At 43.5% G+C, this 20,516-nt stretch overlaps 1 protein-coding gene across 3 annotated transcripts in view; it reads left to right on the forward strand.

The window, feature by feature from the left end:
- Positions 1-20,516, forward strand: part of LOC119646124 (E3 ubiquitin-protein ligase TRIM9) — a 169,019-nt gene that overhangs the window by 122,492 nt on the left and 26,011 nt on the right. The window contains exons 4-7 of one of the 3 annotated variants that reach the window (XM_038046474.1): positions 1,978-2,079; positions 2,143-2,302; positions 11,077-11,106; positions 11,515-11,654. In XM_038046474.1, the coding sequence (XP_037902402.1) occupies positions 1,978-2,079; positions 2,143-2,302; positions 11,077-11,106; positions 11,515-11,654 (432 nt within the window). Of the gene's footprint in view, positions 1-1,977; positions 2,080-2,142; positions 2,303-11,073; positions 11,107-11,514; positions 11,655-20,516 lie in introns of all 3 variants that reach the window. The other 2 variants (XM_038046473.1, XM_038046475.1) reach the window with 2 other exon arrangements.

The raw sequence follows: 20,516 nt of genomic DNA on the forward strand, positions 1-20,516 counted from the left end.
AGTGACAGTGGTAAAATATTGGCGTTTTATGAGAATATAGTGGATTTGCGTTTTATTGCTCCCACTATAAAATGTAGGAAGATGAGACAATCGTTCGATGAACCATGTATTCATAAGTACAAGGTCATGGGTGTCCGCAAAATCGATTATTCGCTCGCCACCCTCATTGCGCGCTCCCATCCCCTTTCCCCATGGCACCTGTTATAGTCTGCCTTTTGACCCACATAACCATTAAGGTCGCCGGCAATGATAATATAGTCGTCAGCAGGCACGTGACAAGTCTTTTCATCGAGAAGTTGCCAGAAGGCATCTTTCTTGGCATCAGGTCGACCTGTCTGGGGTGCGTACCGGGTGAAGAAGTAAATAGTGCGATCAGCTGGTGAGCTTCATCAGCCGATCATCAAATCGCTCGACTTCTTTAATGGCATCATGGAAACTCTCTGAGATGGCAATGCTAACACCATATTGAGTGTGTGGGCTACTAAAATTGAGAAGTTTATAGCCATTCTTATCGTGTTCGCGTTCAATGTCCCAGTTTTTGGCACCAGACCATCGGGTTTCTTGCATAGCGCAGATATCAATGCGTCTTTTCCGAAGGATTCTTGCGAGTTCCTTGGTCTTTCCAGTTAGGGTACCAACATTTAGCGTGCAGACAGGTATTTGTTTTGTTCGTTTTGTTCGAACTAACTTGCTTACATCCTGATGCTATGCGTCCATGCAGCAAGAACCTTTGCCCATTTCTTGAGAGGAGGTGGACGCCCTAGCATTTTTCCGAGGCTTGTCACTAAATCCGATCATCATGTTTATAACGACATTGTATGCATTTTGTTGGTAGGCCTGTCACGGGACCTGTCACCAAGAGAGATTCAAGTAGGATTTAGCATAGTGGAATAACTCCAACTATACTCTATTTATCTCTTTCCCTGATCTCAGCATTTTATTTTTGTTTTATTGAGGATAGTACCGAGTACGTTGCCTCAAACCTTCCTTCATTACCTGGGCTTGAATAGCATGGCGAGTTACCCATCTGCTTACTCGATGCATCAATATGATACGCCTGTTCAACGTTGCGCCCGGCAATCAAATGCCACAAAATCATCCGCATAGCCGACCATGCGCAACTCTTCTATCACGTCAAGCCCTGTCAGACTATCGTACGAAGCGTTCTAGAGAGATCTCTAGACGTCTTGCCATGCACCTGCAGGACCTGACTACATCGCAGCAGAGCTGGGACCTAACAATCTTTGGCAGCGAGTCCTTCGAGCGAGTTAGTGGGGAGAATAGAGTATCAAACAGTAAAATTGGAAATGCTTCGCATCCCTGTTATTGTTCATCAAGGAAACGTCCCCCCGCCACACTGCCACATGGAAATCCAACTGCTTCATTCAGATGCTATTTTCCTTGCGTCTCATAATAAAGCTAATCTCGAGCAACTTGGAAAATGGAACGCATCATGCCACGTGGTCTGAGATGAGTTAGACTGAGAATAAGACAGGACTTTTGACGACAGACAAAAGGCTCTATCAATGCCCACCAACTTAGATAAAGTGGCGTTTCGGCATCTCGCAGTTATGGAGACAAAGATGTTGCGTTGGATTAGTGGCGTAACACGCCATGATTACATTCGAAACGAGGATATCCATAATCTATATGAGCTTGCACCGATTGTGAAAAAATTGTGAGGGAAGCATCTCCGATTGGTCTGAATGTTAAAGTCAATGGGAAATGAACAAAAGTGCGACCGAATTAACGATGATGCAACCGATTAAGGCTAGCCTTCTCTGCTGCTGTTGGGCTATTAAACGTTAAGATACAGATTCATGGTATTATACCTATTGGGCGATGATAATTAGTTATAATGTCTTCAGAATCTAAGTCGTTCTTTTATGCAGCTTACTTTATTTATCAACGAAACAGTTTCAAAATCTGATATTATTCGCTTGCTTTCTAAATGCTTAACGTATATTTTCTATTTAGGACCAGCAATCAAACTGTACAGGAAAGCTGCAACGCACAACAAGTCTTATTCAATTTTGCATCGAGGCACTCAAGGAGACTGATAGTGCAGCGTTTTTACAAGTATATATTCCGCTTTTTTGTGTATATCCTTTAATTGATTTTATACATATTAACATTTTGCAGGTAGGATCAATGCTTATTAATAGAGTAGCTAATACGGATATGACGTGGCATCAAGAAGTCACGAATGCAGCACCCAGAGTTTCTCCAATTATTGATCTCACTTTAGACGATGCTGCTATTGTGCGTGCTATTGACAATCTCAATTTCATCCAAATGAAACGTGAGTAGAATCAGCACTAACTTTTTTTTCATGCAGACTTTGTTGATTTAGTCGTTAATACGAAAGAAATTGTTTCAACAAAAAAGTTCGATGACCAGTAATAAGGTGTATCATCATCAACAACGGCGCTACAACCGATATGCGGTCTAGGCCTGCCTTAATAAGGAACTGTAGGCATCCCGGTTTTACGGCGAGGTTCATCAATTCGATATCCCTAAAAGCTGTCTCGTCAGGACGGCTTACACCATCGCTACATCTCAGGCAGGGTCTGCTTCCTCTTCTTTTTCTGCTATAGATATTGCCCTTATAGACTTTTCGGGCTGGATCATCCTCATTCATAATCCATTAAGTGATCCACCCACTGCAACCTATTGAGCTGGCTTTAATCCACAACCTGGTGGTCATGGCATCGCTCATAAATTTTGTCGTTATGTAGGTTACGGAATCGTCCATCTTTATGTAGGGGGACATATTCTTTGGAGGATTCCTCTCTCGAACACGGCCAAGAGTTCGCAATTTTTCTTGCTAAAAACCTAAGTTTCCGAGGAATACATAAGGACTGTCAAGATCATTGTCTTGCTTTGACCCTATGGTGAGACGTTTTGGGCGAAATTGTTATTTTAAGCTGAAATAGGCTCTGTTGGCTGCCAACAACCGTGCGTTGCCGGTTGTGATTTTCGGCCATAGATAGGAGAAATTATGTAAGGTCTCAAAGTTGTAGTCTTAGGAGAATAAAGAATAAAGTTAGGACTTTATTCTTCCCGTTTGACCAGTGTGATTTGATGTTGTTGGTTGGTTTGTTTTTGGCGCTGACGTCGCCACCATATATTTTGTCTTGCCTTCATTGATGTGCACCTTTTCTATGCTATCATAGGCGGCCTTAAATTCGATGAAAAGATGGTGCAACTGGTGTCCATATTCCAACAGTTTTTCCACCGCTTGCCGCAGAGAGAAAATCTGATCTGTTGCTGATTTGCCTGAAGTGAAGGCTCTTTCGTATGGGCCGATGATGTTCTGGGCGTCTGGGGCTATCCGACTTAGCGAGATATGGGAGAATATCTTATAGATGGTACTCAGCAACGTGATACCTCTATAATTGCTGCACTGCGTGATATCTCCCTTTTTATGGTGTATGCGAGCATAAAAGGGAGGACTTCCAGACATTCGTAACATGCACAAAAGTGGAGTGCATTGAAGAAGAGGATGTTATACTGGCGATTTATATATGTGCAGAATAAAATCTAACAAACAAGACCTTGCAAAATCGATGGTGGATTACCCTACAGCTTTGAGTTAAGGACAATGCACCTATGCTCACGAGTTTATGTGAAATTTCAATGGAATTGGAGAGAAAAAAATTTAAACTCGACAATACGCATCACCAGCCCAGGCAGTGTCGAATAGTTTTGTTTATATTATGTTATTGCTTTATACAGTAGTACCATAAGCATCCCCGGATCTTCTTCTTAGCACAATGGCAAACATTTCTAACTACACAATAACCAGAATGAAATATTTTATAATCATATAATCGTTCAAATCCATGCATAAAGTTACTGGTTTAACTATCAATAAAATGACAGCTATAGGCTAAATATCAATTCCAAAACTTCCCCGATCCGTCTCGGAAAAGCGACCAGCTATAAACATCGAGAAGTCAATCCCCTACGCTTTTATAATTCTCCTTGTGTTTGTCCATTCTTTATCCCGTTCGGTACAGGTCGAAATCGCCACCTTGTTTGGTTGGGTGGGTGGGTCTCAAATCACAAGCTACGATTTCAAGCCGTCCCATCGACTTTGATGTATAGGCCAGTCGTAGCTAGTGAGTTCTCTCCATATCGATTGCGGATGTCCTCAGCTCGGATGTCATCGATAAGAACCGCCAGAGTACTGGGTCCCATCGCTGTTGTTTTTCCCAATTTTCTTCGTTTAAATGTTGTTTCAACTTCTGGAATTGCCCCACATGTAGCACTATATAGTGCTTGCGGAAGTGGTGGATGAAGGAAATTTTTTAATTGTAATTGGCGTAAAGTATTCCCTACAGCTGTCGGTCGCGGCTCGTCTGTCGATCTTCTTGTGTCTTTCTTGTAATTAAAACAAGATAAGTTTTTGATATCCTATGTATGGGTGTCGGCTTTTGAAAAGTCAATATAAATTACTTTTTGTCGTTCCAAATATCCAGTTTATTATAAATATGTTGCAATAAATTGTTCGAATACAAATCAACGCTTTCTTTGCTTCCCGGGACGCATTCTTACAAATTTGCCAATTGGGCAGTGTTTTTTTCGATAAGATATATGATAGCGGCTTTTCTTCTTATGTACCTTCATTTACATATCGTTTAAAGCCAAGTATCTGGATTGATGGAGCTAAATATCTGGATTGATGAACGCTTTCCCAGGTTTTTTTTTTTTGGGAGTAGGGTAGGTGAATGCATTTACGCACAGAGTGTTGGACTCCCGCAACAGTACGCTGGCAGTTAGTCCAGGGAACCCCTTACCGTACGATCCCTCCGCCGGTCGAATTCAATCTCCTTCGCAATAAGAAGAGCCCGAACATAATGCGCAATACGATTCCAACGCCAGCGCTCTTCAGCATCTCTCGCATAATGTCTGGAGGGAGCTCCCCTGTGTCTGCATAAAGCTGCTGGCGGAGGCCGTCCCGCCTCTCGCAAGAGAAAAAGGTGTGTTCAGCGTCATCCGCCACTCCATTGCAGAACCCACAATCAGGAGACTGCGCCTTCCCAATTCTCTGCAGGTAAGACTGAAAACCTTCATGCCCACTTAGAAGTTGGGTAAGGAAGTAATCAATCTCACCGTGTTTTCTGTTCAACCATGGGTCTAATTTGTCGATGAGCCGCGCAGTCCACTTGCCCCTTGGCTCATTTTGCCAAGAAAGTTGCCACTCGCTAAGGGTGCGTTGACGTTCTTCACGGGCAACCACTTCTCTTAAGTTTTCGCCCTTACGGGGATAGATAGTTTTGCGCTCCTTGGCAAGGAGGGCAACGGGGATCACTCCCGCAATCACCATCACAGCCGGTTCGGAGACGGTGCGATAAGCAGACGCCACTCGCAAAGCTCCCCGCCCCTGCACTTGAGCGAGACGTTTACGATGCACCTCCTTGTCAAGCGCATCAGCCCATACCTCCGCACCATAGAGAAGGACGGACTGCGTTGCTCCCATGAGGAGACGTCTCCTAGTTGATATAGGGCTGTCCGCTGCTGCTTTGATTTGCTCGAAGAAGCTCATCTTCGAGTCGAGCATTAAACCAAGGTATTTAATTGCTTGTTTTGACTCTATAGTCAACTCGCCGATCGATATGGGACGCAGGGTCGGGATTCACCTTCTGGTTAGGATGACTACTTCGGTTTTTTCCAGCGCAAGGTTGAAACCGTGGAAAGTCATCCATCCGCTTACCCGTCGCATCAATATGCCAAGTCTGCTTTGCGCCTGTTCAACAGTGCGTCCGGCAACAAGTGCCGCAACGTCGTCTGCATAACCGACCAGGCGCGACTCTTCGGGCATATCGAGTGTGAGCAGACTATCATAAGAAGCGTTCCAGAGGTCCGGCCCTAGGATGGATCCCTGTGCTATTCCCGTCGTGATTTCCATCCTCATCCTCTCATAGAGCAGGGAGCGCTCTTTCAGATAATCTCTCAATATCCGCAAGAGATAGCTTGGCACGTGATGAGTCCCCGGCAGCACGGATCGCGTCAGCGAGTCTACCTCTGATGAGCTTTTCGAGCACTTTTCCGGCCGTGTTAAGCATACACAGCGGTCGGTATGCAGACGGGAGCTCTGGGTTTCCTTTAGCCTTACTGATCAACGCGAGTCTGGCCACTTTCCAACGACAAGGAAAAATGCCCTCCTTCAAGCACGCGTTGAACACTTCAAGCAGCAATTCTGGCCGTTGGCGGAACACCAGTTTGTAAACTTCTGCCGGGATGCCACCAGGACCTGGCGCCTTTCGGTTTTTCATAGTGAGAACAGCTTCTTCAAGCTCTCTCATTGTGAAAAGGGGGCAGTCCACAACGTTTTCCGCGCTATTTACATCAACCCCTACAGGGTGTCTGGGAAACAATGCCCGCACAAAGCGGTCCATCTGGTCGGTGATCAGTAGGCAGGGCGTCCGCGGAGCCCCGATTTTCCGGGTGACAAGCTTATAGCCAAGTCCCCATGGGTCCTCATTCACCTCATTAACAAGATTCTGCCAGCCGCGAGCTTTGCTTTTATTTATAGCGCTGCGGAGTCTCCTTTTTGCTTATCTATATTGTGCCTTTATGGTACATGCCTCCTCGTTGGCGTGCAAACGTTGTGCCAAACGGCGGAGCTTATGACACTCCTTCCGTAGGTCGGCAATTTCTGCCGTCCATCAGTACATAGAAGGCGTGTCGCGCCTGGGGCCTTTCCGAGGCATGGAAGCCACACACGCCGTCGTTATCAGATTCATCACTGAATTTACGACGGTGTCAGCTGCGACACCACCACCCCCGGAGTGCCCCCCAGCTTCGACGAACCTTCCGATGTTCACTCTCGCGACATTCCACACGCAGGGGGACCGTCGTGTTGGTGCTTGCCGGCAAGTAACGTCAAACACTTCAAACGCAATGTACTGATGATCATTTGCTGAGAAGTCTTTTAGGACTTGCCACCCGTCCACCGATGATGCCAGAGATTCCGACGCAAAAATGATGTCAGGAATGCTTCCTTCACAACCTGGGCGCCGAAACGTTGGCATGGATCCGGTGTTTAAAACTACGAGGCCGGTTCTCACCGCCATTTCCAGAATCCGTTCCCCTCTGGAGTCTGATTGAGGCATACCCCATTCAAGAGCCCTGGCGTTAAAATCACCGCCAACCAGGATTCGTCCCTCCGTGGTTGAAACGGCGTCCTCCAGAGCATCAAGCCGGCGCCGAAAGTCCGGAATCGTCTCATTCGGCGTCAGGTAAAAAGCTAAAAAACGTTATCCCTAAACACCGGATCCAGACAAATCCGTGCCCCTGGCCTTCGGCAATAACACGAAGTCGAACGTCGTCCCGAACCCAGATGGCAGCGGTGCCCGATAAGTCGAGATACCATGAGGATGGGTCCTTGTTTCGGTATTGCTTGCTAATCAGCACTAGATCAGCATTTACTTCCGCAGCGAACTGTGCTAGCAATTGGTGAGCGGTTGCACTCCGGTGCATGTTAATTTGCAAAATGCGGATCATGGCGTTCGCCACACGCGCCACGACCCCTGCAGAGAACATAACTCATGCTTTCCTTGCAAGTCTTCGCTTGATGACCCACACTCGGGCATGCTGTCCTCCTGTCCGGACCCTTGCAAGCTGCTGACATGTGTCCATAGTCCAGACACCTGTAGCACACTGGGGACTATCTGCATTCGTACCTTGCATACTACTCATCCGATTTTGATTCTCCCGCTGTTAAGGAGTTTCCTCGCATATTGCTCGCTTTTGGCTTCGGGCATTTATAGAGGTGATACCTACGCGGGCATTGGTTACCTCTGGACATTCACGCTTAGGCGCCTCCTCTACTTCGACCTTTTCTGTGAGGCAGTCAAGATCCCGTGTTTCTAGAGAGCACATGGGTTCTAGGCTGGAAACAGGAGCCTTCTCCCCCAATAGCCCCTTGACCGCTTCGCAGGACGTGCTCTTGTTGGTCGTCTTTGGCCCCAGTTCGACGAGAACTCCACCACTCCTGGTCTTCCGTATCGAAGTCACTCTGTTCTGTTCTCTTCGGGTTTCATCCTGTAGCGGATTTCACTAAGGACTTCCGCAAATGTCTTGCCTTCCGTCGGCTTAATGAGCAGAGCCGACGGTCTAGTCCTTTTTCGTTTCCTCGTTTTTTTCCGCTCCTGGCTTTTGGTTGGCAGCCTCCTTGTTTTTGGACAGACGTGTCTCTGGCGACGGAGTCCGTTGTTTCTTTTTTTCCATTTTCGCCTTTTTTTTTGGGCCCTGGAGACTACTTCGATAAAGTCTCCTTCAGGCACGTGGTCCTCTTTCCGCTTTTTCCCCAGTTCACTTTTCAGAGGGCTATCTGCGATCCGTTTGACACAAGCAGCATTCTCAGCGGGAAGTGTGACTGTTTCTGCTCTACAATCATCTTCCTCTGCTCTCCACGTTCGTCTATAAAAGGAAATGCGGTCCAGTAGTTCCTCCAGTTCCATCAGCCCGTTTTTGACGCCTTTGCTGACGTTCCTCTGAAGGAACGTTGCCGACCGCATACGTTTCACCACTACTGCGCACTTTCTGATGAGCCTTTCCTCTTCGGCTCTAGCGAGGACGGTCGAATGCACTTCCAGTCGATTTATGTCCAAATCCATCTGCTCAGGATTAGCGATTCTGACTGAGCTTACTTCCAGAATAGGGGCACTGCAAGGTATTGGAGTTGCCATTTCCGCACGGTCAGTCGCGCCACTTGATGAGGCTTCCTCTTTATTTGGGCGCCCCGGTGTCACATCGGGTATGTCAGCCCTCGTCGCCTCTTTCGCTGTTCGCTGCGGTGAAGGACGCATCTTTGTGCTCCGCCCAAACGCACTCAGCTCTTCATCCTTGCCTGTTGTTTCGTCGTTGTTTTTTATAAGTTTATGAATATTCTCCATGAAAAAGTGACCAGCGCATCGTGTGCAAGGGAGCGAGCCGCAGTAGTCAAGAATGGGTATACCCTCGGGGACACAGCCCCTACCCCAGTTCCCTGAGGCCTGACCTACGCTTAGCTGATCCGGAATTCACGGACGGATCAGCGCTCGCTCGGGGCAACGCGGTCTACTAACACCGGTTTAATGCACACTTCCCGACCAGGGTCCCGAAGGGGCTGGTTCCTGATACGGTTTCCCAGGTTTGGTGACCTGCGTATTGAACAAGCCGTTTTGTGCATCATATTTTAACGTTTGTATTGAAAAAAGACGTTCATATTTGTTAATGCTTGAGCTATTATAGGATCCACCTAACCGTCCACCACGCGTTTTTTCGATGTTCGTAATGGTCGGCAATCACGTGAGATGATTTCTTCTCTTTTCACGTGAAATAGTATGCATCCAGTGCGATCCTCACGTTGTATAAACTGTCACTTAATTCGCAAGTCAGCTGTCAACGGTCGATGTTGAGGTGTGATGATCTTCTAGGGAACGTTTTGACAAGTACAAGCTTTTAAAACCGACAGTACGTTGAGCACTCGCCGCAGATGGCAACGCCGATACCGGTAGTGTTTTTTATCGTATTTACATTCTATGTCGCAGCTTTTGGCAAGATATCGAATTTCTTGCCAAGTGCCGATATGAATGCGTATCTTGCGAAGATCACTTGCAAGTTGCTTTGATTTACCATTGATTGTACCCATATTTAGGGTGGAAGCATCTGCCACCAGAAGACTTTAGATAGGATTTAGCATAATAAATTCATAAATTCAAATGTGCTTTTATTATTTTGTATTAAGTACATTTCCTCAAATCCTCCTCCTTTATCCGGGCTTGGGATCAGCATGCAATGTAAATAACCAGGCGGGGTTCACCTTCACCTTTATTTAATTAAACTTGAATCTATTAAAGTGAATGAAATTGTATTTATCTGAATATTTGAGAATTGTAGTAGGCACCTAGCTATGAGTTCGTATGTCACCTAAGAATCACCATATAAGTAAGATTGTAAAATGCAGCCAGGAAGAAAGCATCTGGCTTCTTTTCTTTAAACCACATGAAAATATTCCCAAAATCGCTCAAACAAGAAGCTTAAAAAAAAAAACAAATCAACACCTGCATACACTAAAGTTTTTGGCTACATCTGATGCGCTTTAATTCCTTCTTATGGCTAACTTCATCCAAGTTGTTTCGTTTGTAACACACTACTCCTGATACGAATCACATTAGTTCAAAATTACTATACCTCTATGCCCCAATCAATCTTAATTCTAAATGAAGTGATGGTCAAGAAAATTGAGAATTCTTCACTTGTATTCCCAAGAAATTTTGAGATGAATAAAGTTTTGTAATACAAAATATTTCATTTTGAAAAAAAATTGATTGACGGTTTCGTCCAGGGCAGAGGCAACTCATCACACGCTGCCTCACCTCTGCCCTGGGAGCAGCGTGACCGAAAGTAGCGACAGGTGGTAATCCCTCCATTTATATATAATCGCAAACACGGCATGAGTGCGCATTATATTGAAATGAAATCCGTCATAAGTTCCGACCTAAACCAAGCCGAAGTGAATTTTTTTTGTTGAGGATACTGGGAGTCCTGAGTCCGTACCCACTTGATGACGGATCGGACCATTTGGGAAGCAACTTATTTCCTCTCTTGTGGTCTATGGACAAAATCGTCGGTCAACTTTTTTGGAAAACTTGGGTGTTGAGTGGACCACAAGAGAGGAAGTAAGTTGCTTCCCAAGTGGTCCGGTCCGTCATCAAGTGACTCAGGACTCCCAGCATCCTGAACGAAAAAATTCATTTTGATTTTTCTCATTATTTCAACAAATAATCAAGTGTAGTACTTCAATGGCATGAGGTGATTTACCTGAATAACATTCTGATCCCATACATCCAATGCATTTTATTTAGCTGGAGGCTTCTTGAATCTATAATAGTTCCTTCATTTTTTACGGGTAACATGGCGGTGAATATATATAGTAGATATTGTTTATATCTGTAAAAACTCCCATTATAAGTTCATTTAAATTATTCAAATTTTCCAAAGAAAATTTTCATATCCCTAGATTATACTTTATTGATTTTCGCAAAAAAATATTCATAATTTTTTTCTTATAATCTACAGCAGCTAGGGAAGGAGACGAAAGAATACCCGCAGGTGAGAAGATTAATTTTCGGTTGTCGTGTCCGAGTGAAAAAAGGATGAAATAATAGAAAAATGTTACAGCAACCACCACATTTTGATTTTCCACTTTCTATCGTTTCGCCGTGAACTTTTTCACCTTCCTCCTACCTCACCCATATCGAATTTTTTTCACGGAATTTATTATTTTATATTTCTGTTCCCGTTAGGCAGACATTGAAAATACTACGTGTGCGCAAATTTTCTTGTATCCTTTTTGCTTAAAGAATGTTTGTTATTCTGTTGATTTAGTATTTGAGTTGCACATCGGATTTTTGTTGTTGTGCATTACGTTCTCGTCTATTGAACAATTTAAATATTAAACTCAGTTTCAGTCGCAGTTGAAGAATTTCTAATGCATATTTTTCGTCTATTTTTATGTAGCTCCCTCGGCTCCTACCATTATACCAGAAGATTGCTCGGCTGAAAATAATTCAGTTACGGTAGCGTGGCAGGCTCCAACTCATTCTTTTGTAGAAGGATACGTTTTGGAGTTGGATGACGGTAGCGGCAGTGAATTCCGGGTAAGTCTCTTCTTTGGACTCAAAAGATAAATTTATAACGACGGCAAAAACTAATTGTTATATAAGTTATAGTGTAGAAAGTTTGTGGCATGTTCTAATAGTTTTGAATATAGCTTACCTTTCAAGAAAAGTTGTAAATATGCAACTTATAAGATTGAATTCGATTAGAAAGTTAGTACATGTCATCTGTTCTGCCTCGTTTTAAGGCTTTTGAATGGAATGATAATATAACCTCATGTATGGAAAACATAGAGTTGGATTTAATCAATATAAATTGATTCCATCAAATAAAACGGTCGGGTATGTCAAAGGAGGTGTGATTTTGATAGTAGGTACAAAATTTGAATAAGGAGGCAAGTTACAAAAAAATCGATAAAGTAAATAAACTGAAATGGGAAACCGATAATCATAATGGTAAATGTCATATCTTCTGCTCTGATGAATAAAAACTCGGCGACCGCCACGAATTTTCATTGGGTTAAACTCAGGGAGGGAGGGAGAGGGAGACCTCCTTCTTCCCCCTCCAAAAAGTTTCTATTCCCTCCGGGGATAGGATTGACAAATTCAATCATTACTGAAACTGGCAACAATGTTGCCGTCCGTATAAGAAGATTAAAACGAATAAGAGTTTGCATTTTAGGCAAAATAAACACGGTGAAAGTTAAAATGAAAAAACATTCAATCAATTGCGAGTAAAAAATGCAAACAAAAATACCGGAATGATTTTGCGCCACGCTTTCCAGCAAATAGTAACAATCCAGCACCTGAAGAAATGAATGAAGAATACGAAGATGATTCGGCAATCACCGTGGACTTGGGGTGCGAGATAGGTCACAATCGCAACAGTATGGTACAAAATGAGCTTACATACATGAACGAAGGTCTCATTAAAGAAACAAAACGCGAAGGACTTGGTCCGGGGGTTGTGAATACCACCGTCAAATCCGTCAACTTGCTGGTTGAGAAATCCAGCTCCTCTTCAAAACAAATTCAAATCCGCCAGAAAACAAACAAATTGAAGTTCATCACTTACATCTCCCATCGAAGAAAAACATTTCGCTAATCATTTATGAGTTAGACCACGCGCAGGAGATCAATGAGATAAGGCCTAAGATGTCTCCCGCGCAACATTTTTAGATCTCTTTGCCAGAACGAAGACGAAGCAGGACAACAGCAGGCTGAAGTTAATTTTAGTTGTTTGCGACGCCTCTTTCGATGTTGAAGAAGCGTACAGGGCAAAAACTGTTGCCGTATCAAATGTGCTGCTCCAAGACACAGGACGCAAATTTGAAATATGTCAACTGTGGCTGAAGTGATCACGATAGCATTTTCTATACCGATGTCTCTTTTTGACAGATGGAGAGATACCGTCACGATCAGATTTTTCGAGACGGCACCGACATATTCAAAAACGACTGTCAAAACGCAATACACATTTAGTTATATAAATCCCATATGAGCTTTCCATGTGGAGAAGTTCCTTGAAAGGTATCACTCGCATCCTAACCCTTGAGGTACCGAGTGTTTCAGCATCCCCGCACATCCTCATTCCTTTCAACAGAGATAATCGTCTGTTTGACAGAGGGGCACACGTCTCTAGTTACATGCATCATATATCTAATGTTAATGCCGTTCCTAACTCATCTTCCCCAATTCCTGCGGGGCCACACATTTCCACGGTTTTAGCCTTAGATTACTGTAAACAAGCTGCTAGCACCTTTATTATAATAAGTAAATAAAAGATTTTGTTGATCGAATGGAAATTTGGCTTGTGCGCCGGCCACGTTCTTTTTGGTAGTATCAGGCTAGCATACTCGACGACATGTCTCGGAGAAGTGTTGACGAGGGCTTCGAACTTTTGAGTAACATTTCATGTGCTAATCCCATATAACAACATAGAAACAGATTTATTATTATTATTGTTAAACAGAGATAAGGCAGCGAAAGTGGATCTGGCGCTGCTGATACGTTTGGCGGTATCAAGTCCGGTGCTACGGCCGATAGAAGTCACGCTTTCTAGATATATAAATTGATCACCTGCTTCGAAGTAGATAGCAAGAATGCATGACCTGTCAGTCAGGGTTTTTTGGTTTTGGTGCTGTTTATCTTCAGTCCACCCTCCCCTTCCAAATCCAGAGCCATTTGGCCAAGCTTCATGACGTGATGGAAGAGCAAAAAAACATCATCAGCGTAGTCAAGATGTTTAAGGAAAGAGGCCATGGGCAATTAAAATTTTTCACATCTCCCGGACAAGACAGTATGAAGAAGGGCGCCATCATGTGCCGCTCTGATAATAACCATTAGTTTCTGCGGAATGCTGCTCCTGCGTAGGGCACTCCAGATGCATTCCTTGTTGACGCCGTCGAGAGCATTCTTGAAATCGATGAAGAACAGGCGAAGCGGAGATCTAAACGCCTCGTACCGCCTGTTTTCTATCGGTGAAGCCCTTGAGATGTTCCATCATGCATTCCAGGATTATTTTAGCTAATATCTTTGCGGCGGAAGGGAGTACGCAGGTTCCCATCTAATTGTTGCATTTAACCTTCTTTGGAATCTTAATAATCGTATCCTTCTCTGGGAAACGTCTCGAATTCCCAGGATTTCCAATGGAAGTAGCATATTTGCAGCAGTTGCAGACGCAGTAATGGATAGCACTAGGGGGAAATCGCCAAATCTAGTGGCTTTACTTCGTTTGAGTGCATGGATGGCCGAGATGATATGTCTTCTATTTGGAGAAGCTGTCCATATCCGCATGTTACGGTAACTAACCATTTCATCCATAAGAAGTAGAACTTCTTCAGATGTCATCGCGTATGACGAGTTGACCGTTAACGTTCCACACAATTACGTTATTCGGTATACGGTTCTGAAATTGTTGCTATCTGGGGAAAACTCTTTTTTCCTGGTGAGTCCAATAACAAATTCCCTTTTGTTACGGGGCAGCCAACTTTGAAATTCCTGAGTTTTCGCACAATAGCTAAAGCGCTAAAGTGTCTCACACCGCCATGGTTTGTAGCGATCAATAGAGCCTTCAATCCCTTGCTTTGATCGGGTTGCGAGTTATTCCAGTTCCAAGGTATTAACATATTGTTACGTATTAACGTAACCGTGCGTAAACGACCATCAGATGGTGATTCCTTTCGAGGTCGATGTCAGCGCCTCTCGTGTTATGCACATCTAGAAGGCCAAAGTGGTCAAAATGGCTATTGGTCCGACGTCGGTCGGTTGAAGCCCAATTGACCTTATGCCAAACTCTGTGCTCGAACAATGTGCTACCAGTGCCGAGGCGATAGAAGCTGCAGAAATCCACAAACGTGTTGCGATCCTCAAAATCTTCTTTTCCCATCACATGTTCGAGGAAGTTCTTGTAAGAGCTCACCTTCAGATCATCCACCACGATCACAATGTCGCTTTTGATGGCTGAATTGCGCGTAATTGCTTGTAGAAATCGTCTTTCTCCATTCTATCGGAAATCTGTATTGTTTTCATAGCACTGGACAATGCTCGCTAACCTAGGCTGGAATTTTGCAGTCAAGATCCTTGCGGTAGCCGTCAGTTACAATCCGACATTGGATTCGCGTTTGCTATCACTTGGCTTGTTAGAGTACAAAAGCACATTGTCGGAAAGTAAGAGAAGTACTCTGCAGAGTCCTTTCAACTTACTTCGCTTAGATCCAGAATGTCTAGTTTATATCGCTGGAATGCACGCTTGGGTTAGAGAAAGTGATCATTCTGGCGACCCTCGATACCGTTATCGAAAAGTGTGCGCAAATCGTAAAAGCAAGTCATTAGCCATTACCGATAACCATAGGTCGTAGCTGTGAAGTTTTTTTTATTATTTCGGTAGCCTCATATCTGCAGGCTTCTATCCCACAAATTTCTATCCTTTTGGGTGTTTCTCTGAGATGCCTAGTGACCGAATTAAGAAACAAGGAAAGTTGGTCCATTGAGTGCAAGGACAGAAGAGGTTAGAACTTTACCCAAATTCCGGAAGTGGTGCCTTCAGCCGCAATTAAGTAAGGGAATACAATATCATTGAAAGGCGCGACTACATTTCGATTTGTATTTTCAACATGAAATATACAAAGGAGTTAACCCTTTATTGCATACGAAGCTATATATGGCTTCACAAATTCATTATGCTTTTTAACCAGAAATCTTGGCCGAAAATGATCGAAATCATATTCACAGGATAAAATGTATCCTTATCTTTAGAATTTCATCCTTTTTGTTTCTTATGTGTCTTCGTGTCAAGGCATAATGTGTTTTTCCCGGATAAGTACAAAACGTATTACAAGTGATTAAATAGTGATAATTTTTAAAACATATTATATTATTGTTTAGGATCTGCGGGATCCTAAGTCCCCATCCACTTGATGGTGGGCCGGACTAAATGAGGAGCAACTTACTCCCTCGTTTTTTAGTCCATGGATCCCTAGTATTGGAGCGTAGCACCCCAAGCATTAAGAATTGAAAAAATCAAAAATTTGACTGACGGTTTCGTCCAGGGCAGAGGCAACTCATCAGACGCTGCCTCACCTCTGCCCTGGGAGCAACGTGACCGAAAGTGCCAACAGGTGGAAAGACGCTTCCTTTTATCATCGTAAAAACACGACAAGGTTGCGAGTTATATTGGACTTAAAACACCAGTCGTTGTCGTTGTTTTGGCGATAGCCGAGAAGTCGAGTGAGGCGGGGATGTTTACCTCGGAGACACGTGGCAAAGCGTCAGCAACTATGTTGTCCTTGGCGGACACATGCTGTATGTCGGACGTGAACTCGCTTGTAAAGTTCAGGTGTCGAAGCTGAGGAGGGGACGCTATGTCGGGTTTTTGTTTCGAAGGATACGTGAGAGGTCCGTGAACACTGAACGGTCTGCCTTCTAGGGAGTACTTAATGCTGAAGTACTCGGCGAGCAGTTCTCGAACGTAGGTACTGTAGTTCCGTTGAGCGCGGTTCAACTGTTCAGAGAAAAAACTCAACGGCTGCCAGACCTGATTCACCTTTTGGTGAAGAGCAGCACCTACTGCGATGTCAGAGGCATCAACGAAAATGGCTAGAGGTGCATATTGTTGAGGAGATGCCAAGAGTGTGGCATCATCCAGTTGTTGTCGGGATTTGTGAAACGCACAATCTCTCGTGTGTCTTTTGTTTTGGGGCCAGACAAGTACGTGTTAAAAACGGACTGGTGTTGGGCGGCCTTGGGTAGGAAACGACAATAGAAGTTTAGCATGTCCAAGAACCTCCGCAAATCCTTTACAGTTTTCGGACGCGAAAAGTTTGTAATTGCTGAACCTTGCCTGGGTCGGGCTGTATTCCTTCAGGGGAAATGGAGTGGTCGAGGAATCTCATCTGTGTCTGGAGAAACTTGCATTTCTCAACGTTTAGCAATAAACCGGTCTCAAGAAGACGTTGAAAAATGCACTTGAGATAGGCTAAGTGTTCAGACTCTGAGGAAGAAGCGATCAAAACATCATCCAAATAAGCAAAACAGAAATCGAGGTTTCGCAGGACCGAGTGAATGAATCTTTGAAAGGTTTGCGCCGCATTGCACAACCCGAAAGTCATCCGTGTGAACTTGAAGAGTCCAAAGGGTGTGCATATTGCCGTCTTTGAAATGTCTTCTGGAGCTGCAGGGATTTGGTGATACGCCTTGGTTAAATCCAAGGTCGAAAAGATGTGGCATTTTGCGAGATGATACGCCACGTCGTGGATGAGTGGAGTGGGAAACAGTCTGTGCATTTTGCCTTCTATAATCCGCCCGGGGCACCATTCTCCGTTTGTCTTAGGGACCATATGAAGTGGGAAGACCAACAGTTGTCCGAAGGGCTGCAGATACCCTGTTGCACAAGTTGTTCAAACTCTTTTCGTGCAATAGTCAGATTCTGGGGCGGTAGGGGATGCACCTTCGGGAAGATAGGGGAACCAGTGTTGTTAATGTGGTGTGTGGTGTGGTGGTGGTGTGGTGAAGCACAATGTGCACATTGTGCTTCACTGGCGAATTTACTCGGGAGCGTACTTCCGGTAGCTTCTTCACCGAATCTGCTATGGTACCAACAAATGCTTGGGTTCGTTGGTTGTCCTGACGACCTGCTATCCGATCGCCCTTTTCGAACAGTAGACCGCGAGCGAGCTTGCGACCTGTAGCCCGAACGCTGAGCATCCAGCGTCGTCCGGCCACAAGAGCGGCCATCTCACGCTTCAGCTTGCCAATTTCATCTGAAGGCTGCTGAACGGCCGCTATCGTGGGATGCGCGTGCACCTCATGCCCCTTATCAGCCGCAGCTGCCAGCGCCTAAAACCGGAGACGCACGCGAGGACGTTAACCCTGGTGCGCCACATCCTTAATTGATATACAGCGGGTACGTTTCAATCAGAACTGAACGATTTCAGTACCTCGAATCAGTGTTCTCAGGGGTGAAATTATTTTAATTGCTTCAAATCTAAAATCTGCAGCATCGTCGTCCAGCGTGGTTTCGAGGAAAACGTATTTAAAGTTCAAAAATTCTATAATTTTTTTTTATATATATTTGTATTGTGACCGGATACCAGCCGACTCAATTGTTATTGTGATTTGAATCAAGGTAAAGTTAGTCAAAAAAATATTCGTCTGCTTACCATTTATGTTATTAATTTAGGATTTTCCTAACTAAATAATAAAGACAATATTCAGCTCATGTTTTCAATTATTCTCTACTATCTATTTTTTAAAAATAGAATCAAAAATAAGCACTTCACTCCATTGTTACAAATAAAAAGCACGAAGTAAACCTCATCATTACATATAAAAAAAGTATTGCATTTTTTTTTTAAATATTACCAGATAACGGTGCTTATCAAAACTTTTTGGTGCGTAAGGAGTTGGCATTGCATTGTAGTCTATCTTTGTTGTTAATAATAGCTTGTAACAGGTTTGGCATTGAATTTACGAGATTTTCTGTTGCATCTCTTGAAATGGAGAATCCTACTTCCTGAAGAGCAATTCGGAAGTCATTTTTGTTTAAAATATGTCTGTCCCGGATATTATTTTCCAATGTGTCCCACAAGTCCTTTATAACGTTTATATCTCGAGACTGTAGTGGAGTTTCCAACCTTTTTCGAGTGTTGTAGAGTAGTCACAATGTTGTATTTAACGCTATGTTTTGGGTAATTTTTTTGACTAAAAATGCAATCTACAGATAGGCCCATATTTGCCACGCTTCTGTGAAGATTACATTTGGAAAAATTCATATAGGCTTTGTGGTCTACATTCCCATCGAAAATGTACAAGTCACCGACCCCATACCAGCAATGATCCTTCTCCGTGTTTTACCGTAGGAATTAGATTCTTTTCGTCCATGCTTTTCTTTCGTCTGTGGGGACGACTTTTCTCAAAAGCTCAAGAGAAGGTTGTTGTACATATTTGCGAACTCAAGCCCATTTTTAAGGTTTTGTGTAAAACAAAACCTTATTAAAATCGATTCAATGTCTGTCTGTCTGTCTGTCACACCCATTTTTCTCCAAAACGGCTAAACCGATCCGAACGAAATTTGGTGGACAGATAGGAACAATGAAATCCCACGCATACAATGAGTGGCATAAATTTAGGTGGAGTTTAAAGGGGGGCTCCCCATACATGCAAAGGGGGGAGACAAAAATGTTTTTCACCGGATATAGTTGCGTAGGGTATCAAATGAAAGATCTCGATTTGTACTTTCCGAAACTGACATTAGTTTTGGCCTAAATTGCAAAGTGCGTGAGTAAGGAGTCAAAATGTACGCACTTGAAGTGAGACAGGACTCATTTTCGGAAATTACCCAACCTAAAAATCCGAAAAAAATCAGGGTGGTGCGCCTAGATGAAATCTAGGCCTCAAAATATGTCCCATTCCGATATCTGCTCAAATAAACTTACTAATAGTATATTACTACTTTTTAGAAATTTACTGAAAAACCCCCCTTAGATTCATCCTAGGACTTCCAAATTTTGCACCAGCGTAGGGGACAATATTTCGAATATACGTGCTAAATTTCATGGAAATCAGGTAATTAACGCCAAAGTTATAGCAGTTCAAACTTAGCAATTTCGAGCGAGTTTACTGCTTCCAAAGCCATGCAAATCAGATGCTGACGTCATAATTACCCGGAATAATTGACATTCGCGTGGAATATTAAAGTCACATTTATGAAGAATCTATTTATCTGTAGCCCTTTTTAAGATTTGGTGTAAAACACTTATGTGAAATCTAATCTTCGAGAGATGTCCTATTCCGGTATCTGCTCAAAAAATTTACTAATAGTATATTATCAACTTTTAGAAATAGACTAAAAAATTCCCCTTAGGTTCATCCTAAGTGTAATTTTGCACCGACATAGAGGACAGCCTCGTGCATACGCACGCCAGGTTTCATGAAAATCCAACTATTAGTGGGAAAGTTATAGCAGTTCAAACTTATCAATTTCGTGCTAATTAACAGCATTCTAAGCCATACAAATAAGATGCTGACTTCATAATTAACGAGAATAATTGAAATTCGAGTGAAATATTAAAATTCCATTCAAGAAGAATCTAATTCTCCCTAGCCCTTTTTAAGGTTTTGTGTGAAACAAAACCTTATTAGAATCGAGACGGTGTCTCTCTGTCCGTCTGTCTGTCTGTCTCTCTGTCTGTCTGTCTGTCACACCCGATTTATTCGGAAACGGCTAGACCGATTGTCACGAAAATTGGTGAGAGTATGTAATCTGGTGTTCCCTTTACATGCAGTAAGTGGCGCCATCTTGTGTTAAGTTTAAGGGGGGGCTCCCCGTACATGTAAATGGAGGGTGCAAATTTTTTTTTCACAGAATGTAGCCATGTAGGGTATCAAATGAAAGGTCTCAATTAG

This window comes from Hermetia illucens, chromosome 1 (assembly GCF_905115235.1).
Source record: "Hermetia illucens chromosome 1, iHerIll2.2.curated.20191125, whole genome shotgun sequence".
Taxonomy (NCBI): domain Eukaryota; kingdom Metazoa; phylum Arthropoda; class Insecta; order Diptera; family Stratiomyidae; genus Hermetia; species Hermetia illucens.